A 20063-nucleotide genomic window follows, 5' to 3' on the forward strand; every position below is an offset into this window, starting at 1 on the left:
CCTGCCTTCACCCTGAGTCAGCTGGGATAGACTCCAGCCCCCCACGACCCTAGTGAGGATTAAGCGGTGTTGTCTGCATTGTCCACAGATCTAAAGTCTGAAGGGAGAGACTTACAAAGTTAAGCCAAAAACAGAAACTTTTGTTTTTTGTCAGTATTTATGCACATGGACAAAATAGTTGGTACGCCTCAGTTAATGAAATAAAAACCCACAACGGTCACAGAAATACCTTGAATCTGACAAAAGTAATAATAAATAAAAATTCAATGAAAACTAACCAATGAAAATCAGACCATGCTTTTGAACCGTGGTTCAACAGAATTCTTTTTAAAAATAAACTCATGGACAAAAATGATGGTCCCCTTAACTTAATATTTTGTTGCACAACCTTTTGAGGCGATCACTGCAATCAAACCATTTCTGTAACTGTCAGTGAGACTTGTGCTCCTCTCAGCAGGTGTTCTGGTCCAGCTGGGATAGACTCCAGCCCCCCACGACCCTAGTGAGGATTAAGCGGTGTATAGATAATGAATGGATGGATGGGATCTACAGAAAACCAAACTGTTCATGTAAGAAAAAATATTTTATTTCTTCATATCCACACAATTTCCCCAAATCATTCATTTTCTTCACATTTTCCAAAAAATTTCAGCCATTACAACAAATGCATCACTTAGACAACATACATATATAGTGTATAAAAACATGTCTGTTTAAAACATATTTTCTCTGCAATACAATTCAAACAAAAAGTGCATCTTACAAAGTGCACTTACACTTCACATATCAAGAGCAGGTGCACAGAAACAATGTGATATTTACAATATTTAAAGAAACTGTTCCCATTGTTTGCAGTAAGTGACTCCATGCTTTGGTTTCTCAAAGACGTGAAGGATTTCTCTCCTGTTTGCTCGTGTTTACCACTGTTACGACCTAAAACTACAATTTTCTATGTTTTCAAGTAAGTCCGCAGTGCTGCAGAAAGTGCTGCGCAGGATCCAGTGCAATAACAACAACAACGACGGTGAAGTAACGCTGATGAAACTGACACAGTGCATCCCATAAGTTGGCATTGTTGTTAAAGTAATCTATGGACATATGTGTTCATATTTAAAACACTCACATTCCTGTTTGTGTATCTAAAAGAACTGAACAGATTCTTGACCCCACACAATTTAATACAAAATTGTTTCTTAATATAATTCCCCATCTTTGGATATCATGAATAAATATCTGATGGATCTCCGTCATTATCATTTGATAAACTACAGCAACCTGAGAAGTGCATGGGCCCAAACAGCCCTTAGTACAGTTTCATTTAAATGTGCAACAACATCTCCCTACGAATAAAACATTTGTTCTTATATATTAGTATGAATTTTAGCATTTTTTTTAAAAAACAGGTTCTGGTAAAATGGATGCTATCCACTTAAAAAACATCACCAGTTCCCTTGTTGTTTTTGATTGTTCTTTGTTTAGCAGCTGTATGAAACGCCTCAGTAATGTGAAAAACAATAAATAAAAATAATCAACAGAATAAAAATAAATGGTTGAGTCCAAATAAATTATCTTCCCTCTTCAGACCTACACACTCAGTGAATAACTTTGGGAGCGTCTCCTGAGTAATTTGCGGAACCAGATCCAGTAGAGAAGAATCATAAATATCCAGTAGCACACATAGGCCACGCAACCATAGATGAGAAACTTAGTCTCCAGTTTCTTCTCCTCGGTTGACCAGTCCCGTTGACTCTCCTTATAGATTGTGTAGGCAAGGCCACCTAATAAAATGGCCGCCCACACCGACAGGGGCAGGAGGGGCATGTAGTTTCCTACGATCTTACGCCGGCCTGACGTTCCCCAGCTGCTTTTGGTCATTGTGAGGATTGCAAAGTACTTGGCAGGCAGCAAGCTGGTCATGTACAGAACCGAGTAGAGTGACATGAACACCATCACCATGTTTCTCCGTAGGCAGCAGGCGTAAAACGATTTACAGAGCCCGATGATCTGGATGCAGCACAGGATCCAGAGGATGTCCCACAGCGTGCCCGTCCAAAAGAGCTGGATGATGGTGGCGGTGACGAAGAAGGGGAAGATGCCTGAGACGATGGACTCGTAGGTCATCCACAGGTGGTGCTTGTGCCACCACATCGCATTGTAGAGCCATTCGCGGAAGTAAGACTTGGTCCAGCGCGTCTGCTGGTTGAGCCAGCGAAGGAACTGAGCGGGCGTTTCCGTGTAGCATTTGGAGCGAGCTGTGTACCTAAAGGAAGAGAAAAAAAACAATTAAAGACCTATTAAATCTTTTATTTGTGACATTGCAACATCACGTGTGGCTTATTGCATCCTGAGCGTGACAACAGGAGGAAGGTGCGTACTTTGTGGCGTAGCCCATGCTCAGCATACGGTTGGTGAGGTGCCTGTCGTCACCGAACGTGCAGTGGGTTCCCAAAAACTTCTGATTGTACCAAGACTCCAGAAACTGCTGAAGGACATCGTTCCTGTACAGACCTACGTGGGGAAATACAGGAAAATGAAAAGAAATGTTAGAGACGGCACATTTAAGCCATCTCTATGACTCATTTTGACCTATTGTTACAAAAACAAAACTGCTTACCCAGAGGGCCGCTTATGCAGGACACACAGTTGAAGAAGGACTGGCAGGCTCTCTCGATGTTAAAAGCCATCCAGTACCTGAGGCTGCTCATGAAACTGATGTAAGAGTCCTTGAGGTTGAGGATCATCACATCTCCTCCCACGGCGCCATACTTGGGGTTACTCTCCAACACCTTACACAGCTCCACAGTGGCCAAAGGGTCCAACTTCGTGTCTGAATCGCACACCTGAGGAAGGAGAATAAATGGAGTTTTCTTTTACCTCACATTAAAAAACACTTCAGGAACATGCGCAGGGAGAAATACAAAGAAAATACCTGGATATAGTCAACTGACAAGCCGAGCGCTTTAAATGCGGTGTACATCACTTCCCGCTTGCCGCCCCACTTCTGCATGATGCACACACACCTATTGTTCTGGATCAGCTCCTCTACCTGTCTTCGTTGCTGGTCCTCTACTGTCACATAATCAGCACCCTGCTGGGCCTCGGTTGGGCTCCATGAGTGGTAGTTGTCCGCCCACACATAACAGGCAGGATGCTGATCGGCAAACACCTCATTGAACATGTCCATCATGTAGCGGTCGTCGTCCGTGTTCCCGTCCACCACCATGATGATGCGCAGCAGCTCGGGGGGATAACGGAGGGCCTTGACGGAGTTGAGGCACTCCCTGAGATATGTGGGGTCCTCCTGGTAGGCCGATATCGTCATGCCGATGGTCTTGGTGAAGGTGCATTGCTCAGTGCGGGCTTTCATCCGCCGGTGCTCGATGAAGGCGAAGAGGCTCTGGACCAGCAGGTGGAGCGAGAGGAGGAGTCCGTAAAAACCGAAGGAGATGATTCCGAACGCCGACGTCACCAGCTGGAAACCGGCGACGTAGGCCCACACCATGACACCCAGCACCAGCAGAGCAAAGAGGAAGGTGAAAATGGCTCGGAGCACCGAGAGCAGCTTCTTCAATAAAGGTTTCAGCTCCATTGTTTCTTTACCTGAGAGACAACACACGTTAGGATGCTTTGTACAAACAAGGTGTAGGGCATCAAGGAAGTTCTGACAGGTGCTGGGCCCAAAAACAAACTGACAAACAAAAGCTCTGCACAATAAAGTGAAAGCTGTTGATGAAGATCTGCTGGGACATATCAGAACAGCGCGCTGGCCTTTACTCGGACTTTTGCTTTCAGCGTGAGTCAATGCTGCTTTCAGTATGAATTGTAAATGCACAAATGAGGGAGTCTACGGCAAGGACTCATACTTAATCATACTTAATTTGATGTTTTGTGTGGGCTGTTTGTTAAACATGTTTAAAAAGAGAAAAAAAATCTACAGCTTGAAAAACAATACAGCTCAAACATGTTTCAAGCTTTCGAAAAGGTGTTAATCCACAATTGGGTTTCATTGACAACTATTAATCTACTGTTTTCCTGATATCATATGAAACTGAGAGAAGTCACATGCTTCTGTATAAAAACACGTGCAAACAGTTCAGGTGAAATGTTTTTGCAAAAGCTGAATTCAAAGGACTAAATAAGACTAATTAGGCAACTTGATAATTGACGTATTTTAATGCATTCAATTACATCTTATTTAAACGTAATGAGTTTCTATTAGTGTGTTGTTACGACACAATTCATCATTAACTTGTAATCATGTTATTTACTTATTTCAGTGTATTCAGTTACATCGTATTTACACTCATTTCAAAGAAACGTACGAATGTCAAATATAAAAAATGTTTTAGGCTACAGAATTCAATTTTCATCAGCTTATTTACTTTCTCTTTTTTTCTCATTTTATTTACTTATTTCATCATATTTGGTTCTAACTGATTAACACTGATTTCAAATAAATGTAAAACATGAAATACTTTTTTTTTCTTGCCCAAATAATTCATTATTAACTCATTTTTATTTATAACATTTTATTGTACCTATTTTAATGTTAAATCGCATTTGTGTTGGATTCAAAGAAATGTAAGAATATTTAATAATTTGTTCTAAATTCTTGTATGGACACAATCAATAAGCAGAATAGCAGACAAGGGTTGACAGAAAAGTTGCTGTTAAAAACCAGATCAATGATTATCAATACGCCAGAGTAATAAGTTAGGGTAATAAGTAAATAATTACCAAAATGTGATATAAACAAAATACCATTAAGAATCTTCCCGCAATCAGAAATCTGAGATTTGCTTTTTTTAAATTTATGATTTGGTTTTTGTTTTTTTGTTTTTTTACATCCTATAATCTTTAATGTCATGCCGGTTATTTTACTGAAAACATTTTGCGTTTCATTTCAATTAAACTGAAAACAATTCCACCGCATAACTAAAATAATTCATCAGCAAAACAGCAATAAAAACAGGAGGAAAGGATTTCATCTGAACCCTACCTGATGTCACGTTCCCCTGGATGTGACTTGCTGAGACATCCACTCGGTGTTGCTCCTGTCTGGCGACCTGTCGAGCAGCTTGCAGACTTTATAAGCTTCCAGGTTCAGGATGGGATGGAGAGACGTGTGCGCTTTTTATTTTTCACTTCGTGAGAATTACGCGCGGCCCCGCTGACTCAGCCCGTGCGTCAGGAGCAAAGGCGGTGGTCCTCCGGCCAAGGGGCGTGAGCCACGACGGGCACTGCTGCTTTGTTTTTCTTTTACCATGGAGATGTTAAGTCAAAATCTCTGTTCTTTCTGCTAAAACAATATTTTCTGGGTGGGAGCTGGAAGTAGATGGAGATAAGCGTATTTTTTGTTTTTTCCATGTCTTCACTGATTTATCTAATCAGTCGACCCAAACCCAACTCACTGATAACTTAACCTTGATTTATTTGTCTCAGGAAATTTTAGTCATACATCGCTCTCTACCACTCGTCCCACAGTCAGCCAGTATGTGGACTGACTTGGGTCTACTGTGCGGACACCAGCACGCATATTACTTCATTATTGTTATTTACTTGTACTTTCTATATTTTTGGATGCTGTTGTGGCGTGTAAATTTCCCCAATGGGGGGGATCAATAGAAAAGTATTCTATTCTATTCTATTTAAAAATCATAGTTGTATTATAGATAGATAGATAGATAGATAGATAGATAGATAGATAGATAGATAGATAGATAGATAGATAGATATAAAATAAAATATTACTCCACTCTTTTAGGAGTCATCTGCGGATGTAACTTTGTGCAAAAAAAAGAAAAAAGAAAAAAGAAAAGAAAAAGAAAAAATGTCAGTCGAGATTGTGAGTTTCAAAGCTGAAACTTCACAAATTATCCCATTTTGTCAGAAACTGAACAGAACATCCAGTCAAGTCAGTCAGTCACATTAACCTGAACATGAGAGAAGATCAGCAGCTGAGCATCTTCAGCGCCTGCCATGTTTACCAGTTGGATGTCGCCCTCTGCTGGTCAGTCTATAACAACACACTCACACACATACACAAAGTAGAAAGGTGTGTCTATTAAGTTGTAAAGGGAGATGGATCAAAGAGGGTGTCACAGACTTACAGGACATTTTAGTTGCATTCTCCTGCCAAATTTTTTTGGAAAAAAAAAATGTTCCCATGTGGTTCGGTGCACTGCTGCCACCGTCCTGCCTTAACCATGATTACATCCCTGGAGAGTTTCTTTACGGGGGAAATCTGTTGACCGCTCATGAGGGTCCACACCCTTAGCCACCAGAGCTGGCCCGATCCATCAACACACTCTATGTCGGACCCAAATAGAAGCCACCAGGAAGCTGATGTCATGCAGGAGGGCGGCCATGTGTGTTTAGGAGATGGTGAGCTGGCTGGACTTACTGGATATGTTGCTGTATTTCTGCACGAGGCCTGGATGCTCTCATCGATTTTCTTTGCAACAATGTGCTCAAGATTATTTTGCAGCAACTTCTGAACTGTAGTGCATCCTGCCACTGTCTCATAGGGTCTGAAATATAGAAAAGTACTTACATCAGCATGAAAAACATTCTATGTATGTATATGTTGGGTCTAATACTGTATTCGTGTCCTGCAGCTTTCGTTTCGTGCGGCCAGCGTAGAAACAGCCACACTGAAGCCTGTAATCAACATGTGCTGTGTTGCAACTAGCACCCAATCTACATCTTACTTTTGTCAATTTTAACTCATTATCTTCAATATTGCTTCACTTTTTTTTCCTGTTACAGTGTTTATTGAGGTTTATTATTCAGTTCACCTTGAACTACTTTCATTTAATTCTGTTTTTTTTTTTTTGTCGTTCCAGGTTATGGCCAAACAGCTGGTTTCTCCTGCCATGTGCCTGGCTAAGCATTACAGTTACTGAGGATTAAAGTGAATTAGTGTATGGCCACATCAGTAGCCTGCACTCTAACGCTCAGTGCAGAGGGATGAGGATCCCTCCGCCAACCTGCCAGAACTTCTAAGCAGCTCGTAAACATGGTTTGCGGGATTCCAAAGGATTCAAAACACAGACATCTGCGCTGCCAGAATCAACATCGTGTCCAAGATCATGTTTTGAGTGCAGCCTCCAGCGCGCTCTATGGCAGCGAGAGCTATTTTTTGTACGGAGGCTACAAGCCCTCAGAAACCTCGTTAGGATCCAGTCTTTATGCGGCGGTCAAGCAAGTGCCTGGTGAATTACTCATCTGCTCAGAGCCACACCCAAGCAGCTACAGTCTACTTCAATCAGTTTGGGGATTTGTTTTTTTTTCTAATAGAGTATTCCCATGTGTGCACCTGATGCTGCTTTAGGTGCTATTCAGGACCCTGGTCAGGACTTTTGGGGTCTTTCGGACCCCAGACCATTTGGTGTCGGTGACAGGTAGTGTTTTGTTTTTTAATATAAAAAGAGGGACATTTGTCATGCATTCAGAACTAAAAATACATCAACTTATCAGAGAATTTCCTAAACATTTTATAAAAGTCTGGAATGAATACCAACAAATATTTTGCACATATTCCTTCCAAATCTTTCTAAAGGACCTCAAAAGACTTTCTATGTGTGGCAACATGAAAGTCCTGAATAGGGTTAAGGTGGGGGATGAACCAATACATCAGAGAAAAGGGAAAAAGAAAAAAACCTTCGGAGGCAGATCTGTGACTCAGAGTGATTCTGAACATCAAGTTCAGAACACGTACCACAGATCTGAGCAGAAAATTTATGGCAGGAAAGTTTTCAATCAAGTTTTAGCTCCTGACGTCAGACACAGTATCTCTAAAAACTGGGATGTCTTGCTCAGTGACCCCATCTTGTGTCCACCAACACTGACCACCACTAATCCCATCTCCTGGTTCCTAAAAACCCACTGGGACCTGCAGATGTTGCTTTTGCAATCACTACAACAATATCAACAGAGACAACGCGTTCACGGAACACAGAAAAGTTGTGTACAGGCTTGAATGTGGCTGTTTTCTGCTCTGTTTGCAAGAAATGAAACTGCAGGACAACACAGATGTGCTATTAAAACTAACAAACACAACGACCCACTGGCACAGTAACATATAATATATGTATATGTAGGGCGAATTTTCCTGTAAAATGATTATTTTTTACTGTGTTACAATTGTAATTACTCTACAGTAGAATAAAATATTACCTGTTTAATGCAGCAACTACACTTTCGGATAATAAACTGCATTTACATAATGTTGCCACTGTAATCAACATTAACTTAAGTTGAGGATTAATTACAGCATTTTCCTCATTAAAAATGTATAAGCAGGGAATGGCAGACGTATACCATCCATCCATCCATCCATCATCTATACACCGCTTAATCCTCACTAGGGTCACGGGGGCCTGGAGCCTATCCCAGCCAACTTAGGGCGAAGGCAGGTTCACCTGGACAGGTCACCAGTCTATCACAGGGCTACACTTAGAGACAGACAACCAAGCACACTCACATTCACACCTACGGACAATTTAGAATCACCAATTAACCTCAGCATGTTTTTGGACTGTGTGGGAGGAAGCCGGAGAACCCGGAGAGAACCCACGCTGCACGGGGAGAACATGGAGACTCTTCACAGAAAGATCAGTGGGATGCAAACCAGCGACCTTCTTGCTGCGAGGCAACAGTGCTCCCAACTGCATCACCTTGCAGCCCATTTTGATAATTGCATATTCTTTTTTTTTGCTTTGATTTTTGTCCCATTTCACTAAAAAAAATTACTTAAATCCCTTAAAATCATTTTTATTCTACGCATTTCTTTTAAATTTCTAACACGAAAAACTACTTTTTTTTATTTTTTATTTTTTAAATAAAATCAAAAAATTCCACACAACTGAGAACCAAGAGTGACTCAGCTGCAGCCAACAGTCACATGACAAAAATTCAAAGACTTCAGGGCTGAAGTGCAGGCAGTGTTTATACTGAGCATAGACGAGTCGAGTATAGAAAATTAGAGAGACTGAGAGGACAATAGTGCACACTTGAGGAATGTTTTTGGTGCAAGTTTTTGGACGATACATTCTGCACGGTGAAACTTTTTGTGAGAGTGGATATGAAGCGTCGTGTGGAAACACTTTTAGATTATGTAGAGCCGCCATTTCCCCTCAAATATTGGTGACACATGTGGGCACGTGGAAAATTAAAAAAAAAAAAATCTATTAAATTGAACTTTTTGGGATTCATGGCATTATAAAAACATTTTTGACTTCTCTCAGCTTCTAGTCATGATTGTGCTGTTTCCATAGAAGTGAGGGACTTTACATTGAAAGATGGAACATATTGGAAAAATGTGACAGAAGCAAAATAAAAAACAAAACACAGAAACTCCCTGGAGTTGAGAGGGGCCGCCTCCAACACTCCAACCACTACTGAGGAATTCCATTAACAAGAAATGACACGATTGTTATTGTTTCATCTTTACGTTATGAAGCAGTCTCATACAGTTTCAGTGCACTGCAGATGAAAAAGCAGCGTCGCCAGTCTAAATACCACATTTGTAGCAGTGCACCATAATCAGTGATTATGGAGTATCGCCAGAGTGTGCAACAAGCTTCAGAGTCGGAGCCCACAAGGAGCAGAGTGGCAGCATGTTGTTGCCCTTTCAGATTTACTGCCGCCTGTCTGCAAATGTCAGGTTTGCTCCTCAGCTTCTGAGGCGTCCTCCAGCATGAGACCATGTCTGCCCTCTCATTGTCAAGTCATTCTGAGCTTGTAGCTACAAATGCTGTGACAGCATGAGAGGCAGCTCGATCCGTTACACACCATATTACACTCTTAGATACTTGCCAGTTTGATTTACGGCCACTAAAGCGATGAATTACGCACAAGTGGCTTTTCAGACCCATATACTGGCGACACGCTCGTCTTATACACTTGTGTGGGTTCGATCTGTCAGTTAAAGTCTCAAAGAGGACTTTCTTGTAAAAGTACAAACTGCTCTGTGTGTGTGGGGGGGGAGGTTATAAAGAGCAATGAGGCTGACTCTCTTCACACAGGATGTTGCGTTCTTTAATACTTCCAGTGACCCACTAATAGAAACACACCGTACAAACAGAACATCACGTAGTCGACTTTACTGAATTCTTTCTCTGCTCAGCCAGACGCCATCGTGTTCTTGATCCAGGACAAGTAATTGCAAACTTTTGTGTACACCCCAGGCTTCTTTCTCAGAGCACAACCATGGCCCCAAGACACAACTCCGTGGAGCTCGCCGGCACACACCAGGGGACCCCCGGAGTCACCCTGAAGTTCAAAGAGATGAGGTTATTTTTTTTCTCTATTTTTTCCCCCCATACTTCTTCAAAAGCAGTGAGCTCGAGGTTACCTGACAGGAGTCCTTTCCTCCCTCCAGGTATCCGGCACAGATCATGTTTTCAGTGATTTGGAAAGGGTATGCATTAAAGCAGGTGTCATCGCTCAGCAGAGGGACTTCCAGACACTGCAGCTCATGCGGGTACCTCGCTGTGAAAACACGAAAACAGTGTGCGTCTTTAGAAAATACCCGACTTCACTGAGCACAGCTTGTTTTTTTGGAAGCGTTCTCACGCTGGCAGATTGCACAACTCAGTCAACTCACAGCCGTCGTCGCTGGGCCGAATACTTCCCCATCCGGACACCTGGCACATGGTGCCGTCACTGGCACACTCTGAAGGGAGCACGGCGGGACGTACAAAGGTGTTCAGAGTGGCAGGTTTGCTCAGCTTGATCAGCATGATATCGCTGTCCTGTGTGCGGGAATCGTAGTCAGGGTGGCGGATGAACTCGGCGGACATGATGTACTGCTCAGTCCCATCAGTTTCCCAGATGTTGTGCTCTCCCAGCCGAACCTCCACGTTGGACCTGGAAGAATCAAACAGTTAAAGCAACACAAAGCTGCCATAAAGTAGTTTATTTTTAATCTTTTTGAAGCACAAAATCAATCTATCTGTGCCAACCAGCTGCTCCAGTTTACATGCTGTGACAAGGGACAAGCTGCTGGCCATGCTGTTTCTTACTTTGTTTTGCAGTGTGCAGCAGAAAGCACCCAGTCCTCAGACAGAAGAGTCCCACCACAGTAGTTGTAGCCAGTGAAGAGGGACACCTGGTAGGGCACAGAGTTTTTCCGGCACTCGTACCCGCCAACAATCCTGTCATCGTCGAGGGCAACTTTGGAGAAAAAGAATAAACAGGCGACACAATCAGAAGATTGAAAAACAAGTTATGTTTTTCGTGTATATTATAAGAATTATATCTGCAAAATAACAGAAAATGCACAGACAGCTCACTGCCCAAACGCTGCAGTGTAGAAAAAATACATACATACATACATAAATACATAAATACATACATACATACATACATAAATACATAAATAAGATTTTTCTGTATTTTAATGGCATATAGTAAAAAAAATTTTAAAAAAAAGAAAAGAAAAGAGAGAGAAATTAAAAAATAAAAACAAAAGTTTCAAGTAGAAAAACAGGACATTTTTTGTTATATAATGGTAAATCTAAAATGTTTTTTTTTTAAAAAGACATTTGCTATTTAATGGTGTATCTACAGTGGGACAAAAGGGGCATTTTCTTTAATTTTATTGTAAATCTATAATTTAAAAAAATCAAAGTTTGTTGTTATTTAATTGTGCATCTATAGTGAAAAAACAGGACATTGTGTATTTTTTAATGGTAAATCTATAACTCAAAAATAGACATTTGCTGTTATTTAACAGTTAAAAAAAGGACATTCTTTGTTATTCAAAATCTATATTTAAAAAATGTTGTTACTTAATGTTGCGGCTACAGTGAAAAACAAGACAATTTTCTGTTATTTACTATACTTTCATATCCACAGTATAAAAACTCCTCATGTTCAATAAATCTATAACATAACATCATTCATGTTACTGTTCCATTATTGTTAACATTTTTGTCAATACTATAGATAAAACAATATGAATTAAACTTTTTTCTTGCTTAATTTTTTTTTTTCATCTTAAAATCTTAAATGTATTAAACATTTCTGTCAAAACAGTGAACTGGGACGTTTTTTTTTAACTCACAAAAGTGTTTAAAGTTGGTTAATTTATTACATCCTCTCTGAACATTACATTAAAAAGAAAAAAAGACACAACACCGATTACATTAGGTAATAATAATAATAATGCATTTCTGAAATGTAAATAAACTGAAATTCACATGTAAATCGCATACTTTTGTTAATGTCTGCTAAAAATATGTGTATGAGCATCTTTCCATAATCTCCGGTGCCATTCGCTCTCCAATTATTGTGGATTGTGTTTCATACCTGCCCCTCCAAAGAGAGTCAGGAGAAGAAGAAGCTTCATGTCTTCTGTCTGTCTCGCCGGCAGATCAATGCTCCGTCACTCTAGTTTCAGGTATTTTAAGCCTCTTATCTCCTTTTTCTCAAGGTCTTCTATCGTCAGAGGTACGCCCCAAACGCTAAACATGTGTTGCATTTCCACAGTCGCACTGGACTTAATGTACACCATATAGGACAGAGAAACATGCTGAGGACAACAGCCTGGATCAGGAAATGTCTCAGTCAGCACGTGTTTATGTCTTCTAGGTTGTGTTGTGCTCTAAATTTAAGCTCACAGCGGTTTAAGTGAATTTTCTCGGTCGAATTGTCCCTGCAACACTGTCACAATGGGGTTTTTTTTTTATGCAATCCCAATGCTGGACATGGCATGTGCTGCCTTCCACTGAACCACAAAGTAAGATTCATGCTTGTGGACGTTGAGCAAGTCTTGGTATGTGGGTGTGCAGCAGACTCATGCAGTTAAGAATGCTCTGCACTCTAAAAAAAAATAATGTTTGGACCCCTGAGGAAGAAAATGGACCCTGCAGTTTGTGTGTGTTTGGATTATGATGAATTCTGTTCAAGCAACAAATTGACAGAATTCGCTTTTTCTCTGCAATCAGATTTTTTTCCCCCCAGTTTAATCACCACTTTCTTAATGGTTGGCTGCATAAACACAAATTTTTAAGTTGATTAAAATAAAAATAAGTTGTTCCAGCTTGCATTTACACATGATCAAAAATCAAATGTACCTATTGTGTAATCAAGTAGCATAATTATGAACACAGTTTGCTTGTTTTTTAAGGTTTCAGGCCCTTTTTTTTCTCTAATGGTTTAATATGAACTTTCATTCAACGACAGAGTTCTTGCCAATTAACCTTTTTTTTCTTTTTTTTCTAAATTATCGAACACAGTTTTTAAATCCTGCAAACAAAAACAACTAATTCAAGTTCAAATGACATAAAGTTGATGCACTTACCAACATTATAACCCAACCCATCAAAAATAACAAGTCAGAAATTAGTTTACCTTGAAATAATGCATTTAATCAGGTGGTGGGATTACTTTTTAGAGTGCAGTGACATTTTTTTAGCAGATCGTGAAACAAGAAATCGATTTTTTACAGAGATATGACGGTGATGTCTTATCATTTCATTGCCTGGTTACACATAAGATAGGATTATCAGCAGGCTTCTGGCTGGAAATTACAGCGTGCAGCTGTGTCGCAATACATGAAGTGAAAGTGTGTATGCTTTCACAATTTGCATGAGTAATATTTCTGGAATAGACATGCATTTTTACCATTTTATTAATGGAATAAAACTTGCTGACACTAAAAAAAGCTTTCTTCTTCTTTGATTTATTTGACTTAGTGGTCATTCATGTTTGTTTTTCAGATTTTCTGATTGTCATTCATTGTAAATTTGGGAGAAATTTACACAAACTGAACCAGTTAAATGAATAAAATGACGCGTAAAAGTCATGGTGTCTGTAAAACTCAATCTGTTCAGCAGCTTGGGAAAAGCAGTCTGTTGCTTTTCTGTGTGTCTATCTGGTTTGCAGATGAAATATTTAAAGGAGCTCCGTTTCAACATTGCTGAGTTATTGCTGAGTCACTGTTTTAGAACGGAGACATACCAAGACGTACGAGACTCCGTTACTCATGTATGAGCATAGGTGTTTATCAGCACCAGACAGGAAAACATTTAAACGTGAGGGCGCATTTACCCAAACCCTGTGATTATACACTTAAGGTTAAAATATAACGCATTCCCGTCCAGCACAGGCAAGTTCTGCCCCCCTTCATTACTCTGAGGCGCTCTCATCGTCTGCCTCGCTCAACCTGCACATCATTTCTGCTGCTTACTCTCTGCGGAGATAAGAAGAAAAAAAACATCACATGTGTTAATTGTGTTTGTCTGGATTTCACGAGAGCTCCTGACAAAATTTTCATCACATCCAAGCCTGCAGGACATTAAAGCAACCTTCAGTGGAGTTTATTAGAGAAAAGTAAATAGCTAAAGTTATTTAAATTGTGCATCAAAGGTGGAAAAGGTTCTTTGACAGTCTCACATGTGACACCCAGACGCCTGTTTAGTTGCACATCTGCAAAGCAGCATTCAGGATGTGATCAGCTGGAAAAGGAAGCACTTCACTGCTAGCTCTGCAGCCTACAACTGGCATTGACCTTCACTTATTTCCAACGCCACAGCATGTTTTTCAGCATTTTCTACCCCTTCCCTTGGTTACACTGTATGGAAAGGATAAAAACTTCCATTTATTTCACCATCTGGCCCGTCTCTGCTTGACCAGTTCCGGTTCTTCCCCCTCCCCCCCCTGCCCCAATCCCGTCCCTTAAAATACCCTCGGACGACAGAGAGAGCACTGTGTCAAACATTTGTATGACTTATGCGTTGCCAGCCTGTCAGACAGAGCCCAGGCTGATTATTCATATCCCGTTCGGTCTGCTAAGGGGGACCAGGCATTGCGGTTGTGAGTAGGGACGATGTAAGGAAGTGGTTTAGGTTATTGAGGTTCAGCTTTTTTCCCCGTGTGTGGTGTATTCATGGAAAAAAAAAACACTAGTGAGCTATACGAGCAAAAGCCATTGGCACCGCTTTTGACTTGAAAAACAAAATTCCTGACCTCTCCACACCCGTGAGACAAGGGTTTGATTTCCAGTCAGCGCCGCAACAAGATCAACAAACCTTCGAGGTTTCGGGGCACCAACAGATTCCCACTATTTGTGTCTCTGTGACAGCGGAGTGCAGAAGTTTCAACACAACTCTTAGAATACCACTCGAGAAAAACGGAGTTGTGGATTTGGACATTTTTTTAAGAATTGAGAAACGCTGTGAGGTCACAGTGTTTTGCACTCGACAGCATCGAAAAATACTGGGTGTACTGCAGTGACGCTGGGAGCTGCAGTGTGTCATTAGTGCTTCTCTGTCCCACATGCAAAGAGTGGCGCACACAAAGACACACAAATGTACATAGTTTTTAATTGTGCCTTTCAGGTTGCTCCCCAGCTGCTGCATTGAACAATAAACCCCCCAAACTTCAACTGTGCATATCACACTCTGCTACAAAGTAAATTCCCTTTAAACCTCCACTGGTTGTTTTACACACCCAAATTGGTATTTGTGTGGCACACACATAATTGCACGTTTGGTTGGTAAATCAAGAACTCTGGCAAGCCCTGAGCTCTGAAGGCTTCCCTCAAACTATAGCCTTGAGATAGCTATTAATATCCCCTACAGACTGCAGCTCTGCCTTCAAGTTCTGCTACAGGACTGCACAGCAAAGAATTCAAAGGAGAACACTTCAGCAGAGAAATGAAAGCGAGTGGATGTATTGCTGAAGAGAATCACGACCAAATTAAACAAAGCAGTCGCGCTGTCTAGACTTACAGTAAAACAAGCATGTAATTTAGTGTTACAAATGGAGCTGAACTGTACAGTTTTTAGGAGTGATGAAGAAGTTAACTGGGTCAGCTTTTTTGAAATAGTTTCCTGCCTGTTAGATTTGGTATTGGAGTACAATATCTCTCAGTGGGGAAGGTTTTTCCTACGCTGAATATTTATGCCTCCAAAAACAAAAGGGCAAAGATATCAGAGACTCGAATCCTCCTACACACTGAAATAAGGGTGTTGCTCTGAACTCACGCTGGGACCGAGAGCACATAAACAGACACATATACAGCCATGTAGTGTTTCTCCCTCTTTCTCTCTCTCTCTCCCTCTTCCTCCCCCACTTTCTTTTCCTTTTCTTCCTCCCCCTCACATCTGGACTGTTGGCAGGACCCAGTTCCTGTGTGGTGTGTATATGTGTGTGCATTAGCAGGGGACCCGGTTTTTTGGGTTGGGCAGGTTCTAGCGGCTCACGCTGTGTGAATCCGATCAAGATTTTCAGCTCTCTCCGGCAAGAACAAGTTGGATGATCAAAGCTGGCGCCATCAAAAAGGATGTTTCTTTGTGCGATTTTACCTCCAGAAAGTTGACTTTACCTGCTTTTCTAGTGTCGCAAGTATTTGTTATTGAAAGGAAAAATACCAACATGTTGGTATTTGATGTTCACAGTCGTCGAGGTTTACCGAGATGAATCAAGGGGATTAAACTGTAAAAACGCCTTAAGGTGGAGTTTGTGATTCTGAGCTAACGCCGTTTGTTAAATCCAGTAAATATCTCCTTACGATCCACGAGCTGTCAGTTCTGTGTTTGCGCTAAAAAAAGAAAAGGTGTTGGTACGCACCGCTGTTTCTGCAAATCGGTAGCCTCGCATAGACTAGACGTGTCTCCACAGCGCTGGAGAATGGTCTGGCTGCACGTCATCATCCTATAGGCAGAAACAAAGTTTGTGTCTTGTTTGTATTTCTGTGATCCAGTCACAATGGTCTTGGGCAGTGCTAAGCCCAGGATGCAGCAATGGTACCTCTGCAAAAAAAGAGACATGTCGAACTTGTTTTGCTGGAACATTTGCACAAGGGATGCTAATGAGTATATGCTAATCAATTAAAAGCTGTTAAAATTGTAAATGATTAAAAATATAATCACCGATAAGGCAGAAAATGTTACAAAATGTGTTGCACATTAGCTGTAATACCTGGTAACACCACCAGGTGGAGCCTCTTACTGTTTGAAACTTTAGTAGCCTTGCTTAGCTAACCCGTCCTGTAGAACATAAAAGGTCTGGCTGCACCTCACTATCATTCTGCTAAACAAGGAAGAAATGGTCTAGGTTGTTTGTATTGCTTTAAACCAATCACATTTGTTGTGGGCGGGGCTCAGCAAAGGATGTGGCTTCTCTGAAAACAGTGACGGGTGGAATTGTTGTGGTTGAACATTGAACATGCAGGGAGACGAGCTCTGTGATTAAAATGGATATTCCACTGAAAAAAAATAGCAGGCTTGCTGTACTACCAGATCTGAATCTTTGTCAGAACTTGAAATTTTCAGTGTGGTTACTGTCCCAGATGTGAGCATCCCCTAGTTGTGAAAACAGTAGCGCAAAGATAGCAGAAGGGAAGGACAAAGCCACCTAAAATGAGCCGCTAATGGCAGGCTTATATGCGCATCCTACATCCAGTTAGTCAGAATAACACTGTAGTGATGTTGGCAAGCAGAGAGCATTGTGGGAGTTTAGCCAGCATAGTGCCACTATGACAGAGTCTCATGAGACGCTTAATGTCAACCAGCCAGAGCTCTCTGTTTGTAGGTGAAGTGCACTATGAAAGTTTCACTGTGGTGCAGTTGCTGATTGTCCATACTATGTGATGGTGTTAAAGGCTGCTCAATCAGGACACGGAATGATGAATTTATTATGTTTTATCAATTACAGACGTGACTCAATAATCAGACCCTTAACAATCCGAAAATCTTGCTATCCAACAGGTTTTTAGGAAAAACCAACGGAACCCATGAAAAACAGCCTTAACATACCGACAGCCTTGGATTCTGACTCCGACATGACCTTTTATGTCACCAATCAGGATAACGGCGTATTATCTGACTGAACAATCCCACAGATTGACATCGTTCAGACTGCAGGACTTGATGCTCAATTTTGATTTTTTTGTGAAATCCGATTTTTTTGCGAGTTCATTCACATTACGAGTTAAATACGACTTTTTGTGATCCAAAAGTGTCCCGCGTGTGCGGAAGAGGACACGACGACGTCACACGCAGCGAGCATGTTCAGTGTTTACCAAAATAAATGTGAATGGTGGCAGTGGCAGGGGAGTGGCGCTGCCACTGCTGCCGCCGCTGCCGCCGCTCCCCTGCCATCACCGATGGTGTAAACAGAAGTGTGACCGCTGTCCTAAACTAACATCAGCAGCCAGGTACTGCCTGTGCGTTCCGGCCACTTCCACCCCGTCAGAGCGCTCCCCTGCGGTGGAAGCGTCCCCCGACCGCGCCAAATATTCAGATATTCATCATTAATTGGGTCTGAATATCCAGAGACCAGAAAGTGCTATTGGGATCAGCCCTATGCACCAACTATGAACAGTAATTACCAACTAATGAGCAAGTATCAAGCCCTCCTTGTATCTCGACCTCCGTCTTGACAATCCGACAGCCTTGCTATCCAACATAAAAGAAGGTTTTACATTTAGTGTCGGATTATCGAGACACGACTGTAATTGATTATTGATTGGCAGTGAGCTGCCATTAAAAGGGCTATTTAACTGAAAGAACCGAGCAGAGCTGCCTTATTACACAAGTCGAATATTCTTCAAAACTTTTCATTTACAGCATGTAGATCGCTACTTGGGAGTTGTTGTTTTTTTCCATAGTGATGGGAAACTTTAATGTGCCTAATAAGTATTGTGAATTAACATTTATTAGAATATAAGCTGGCACATACCAGCAGTTTCCAGCTTATCTGACTGATCTTTGCCAGCTGCTTCATCATCTATTTATGCTTCAGCTTTAGTGTTCCGTCACGTGAAAAGTGAAGAAACACAGATCACTGGAAACTGTATTCATGGATGTGTTTTGCAATTTTCCACGGATATTTCCTGAAAATAGACGTAACTCATAACTATGTAACACAGATGTACAAATGTGTGGGAAGTGGAGCAGCAAAAACTAAGGGTAATGAGGAACCGCGTGGGAGGAAATATGAGCATGAAGTCAAACTCAAATGAAGCATTTCTTCCCCGCTGAAAGGTAGGCCTTCACTCTGGGGATATGAAACTGATTTCTCCAGCCAACACTCCCCCATGTCCATCTTGCTCTCATTAGTCTTGCAATGTTCTTGCCTCTCGCTCTTCCTGATGCTTGATTAATTAAACATAATATAGTTTGGCAGCTGAAACATGTTCCTGTCTTCACACTAGACTGAGTTAGAAGAACAGCAAAAACAGTGAGTATGTCAGGAAGATGGAGGAACTCTGAGTACTTGACTGGGCTGGATGTGAAGTTCAGAAAGCAGGAATGTGTCAGGCTGGTGTAAAAAAATTAAATTGCTTAGAATTACAGCTTAGATTTGCTTCAGGGTAAGTATATAAATTCCTCTTTGTTTCAGTCTTACAATCAGGCTGTTTGATGGATCCATCCGTCCCAAAATGCTGTAAATGTCAGATGATTCAGGGATGCATGGCTCACCTGATGAGTGATGAAGTGGCCAAAAGCATCCCTTCATATCTCAGTGTGTTACTTTTTAGCCTTGAGAAATTCAGATTCCAGTATTGACGTCAGCAGTGGTTTTGTCCGCCCTAATTTCCAGGTTGTTAAAATATTCACAGGTAGCGTCACGTCTCTCGCACCTTTAAAGGTGTTACATTTCAAAAGAGATCTGATTAAGAGTGAAAGCAGAATGCTGGCAAACAGGAATTTACAAGTAGATTAGATAAGCAGGAACTCCTACACCCTGCCCTTTAATTCGCAATAACATGTTGATGAAATAGATTTCATTAGTTAGAACATCATCAGTTAAAACTGAAGCACACAGGCATTTTGGCCTTTTCCCCCCACATGCAAATGCATTGTTAGGTGACTAAAAATAGTGCTTTTGGAAAAAAAAATTTCACAGTTAAGATCTTCAGAAACTCCAGCCTCTTGCACATTAATATGGAGGTCACAGTCAACACAATAACAACCCAGTGTAGATCAACGATACATCAAATACCAGAGAAAACCAAACTGTGGACCAAGTATTAGAACGGACGCAGAGGCGTTAGTGTGCTGGTGAAGTGGTGCATCGTACAGCAGCTAAGTTGTAAACGTCTAACT

General features: G+C 41.2%; 2 protein-coding genes across 2 annotated transcripts; both read right to left on the bottom strand.

Moving 5' to 3' along the window:
* Window positions 1-573: 573 nt before the first annotated feature.
* On the bottom strand, window positions 574-3589 carry has1 (hyaluronan synthase 1). Its single transcript, XM_008285857.1, has 4 exons — window positions 2930-3589; window positions 2615-2840; window positions 2376-2508; window positions 574-2260 (listed from the first exon to the last, which is right to left on the bottom strand). Exons 1-4 carry the CDS (start codon window positions 3587-3589, stop codon window positions 1585-1587), a joined length of 1695 nt encoding a protein of 564 aa, XP_008284079.1. The 3' UTR covers window positions 574-1584.
* Window positions 3590-10076: 6487 nt separating this feature from the next.
* LOC103360182 (trypsin-3-like) lies at window positions 10077-12384 on the bottom strand. Its single transcript, XM_008285858.1, has 5 exons — window positions 12316-12384; window positions 11028-11178; window positions 10610-10872; window positions 10358-10494; window positions 10077-10275 (listed from the first exon to the last, which is right to left on the bottom strand). The coding sequence occupies exons 1-5, from the start codon at window positions 12353-12355 to the stop codon at window positions 10126-10128; spliced, it is 741 nt and encodes a 246-aa protein (XP_008284080.1). The 5' UTR covers window positions 12356-12384; the 3' UTR covers window positions 10077-10125.
* Between the last annotated feature and the right edge of the window lie 7679 nt (window positions 12385-20063).

This window comes from Stegastes partitus, unplaced genomic scaffold, assembly GCF_000690725.1.
Source record: "Stegastes partitus isolate 25-593 unplaced genomic scaffold, Stegastes_partitus-1.0.2 Scaffold420, whole genome shotgun sequence".
Classification (NCBI taxonomy): Eukaryota; Metazoa; Chordata; class Actinopteri; family Pomacentridae; genus Stegastes; species Stegastes partitus.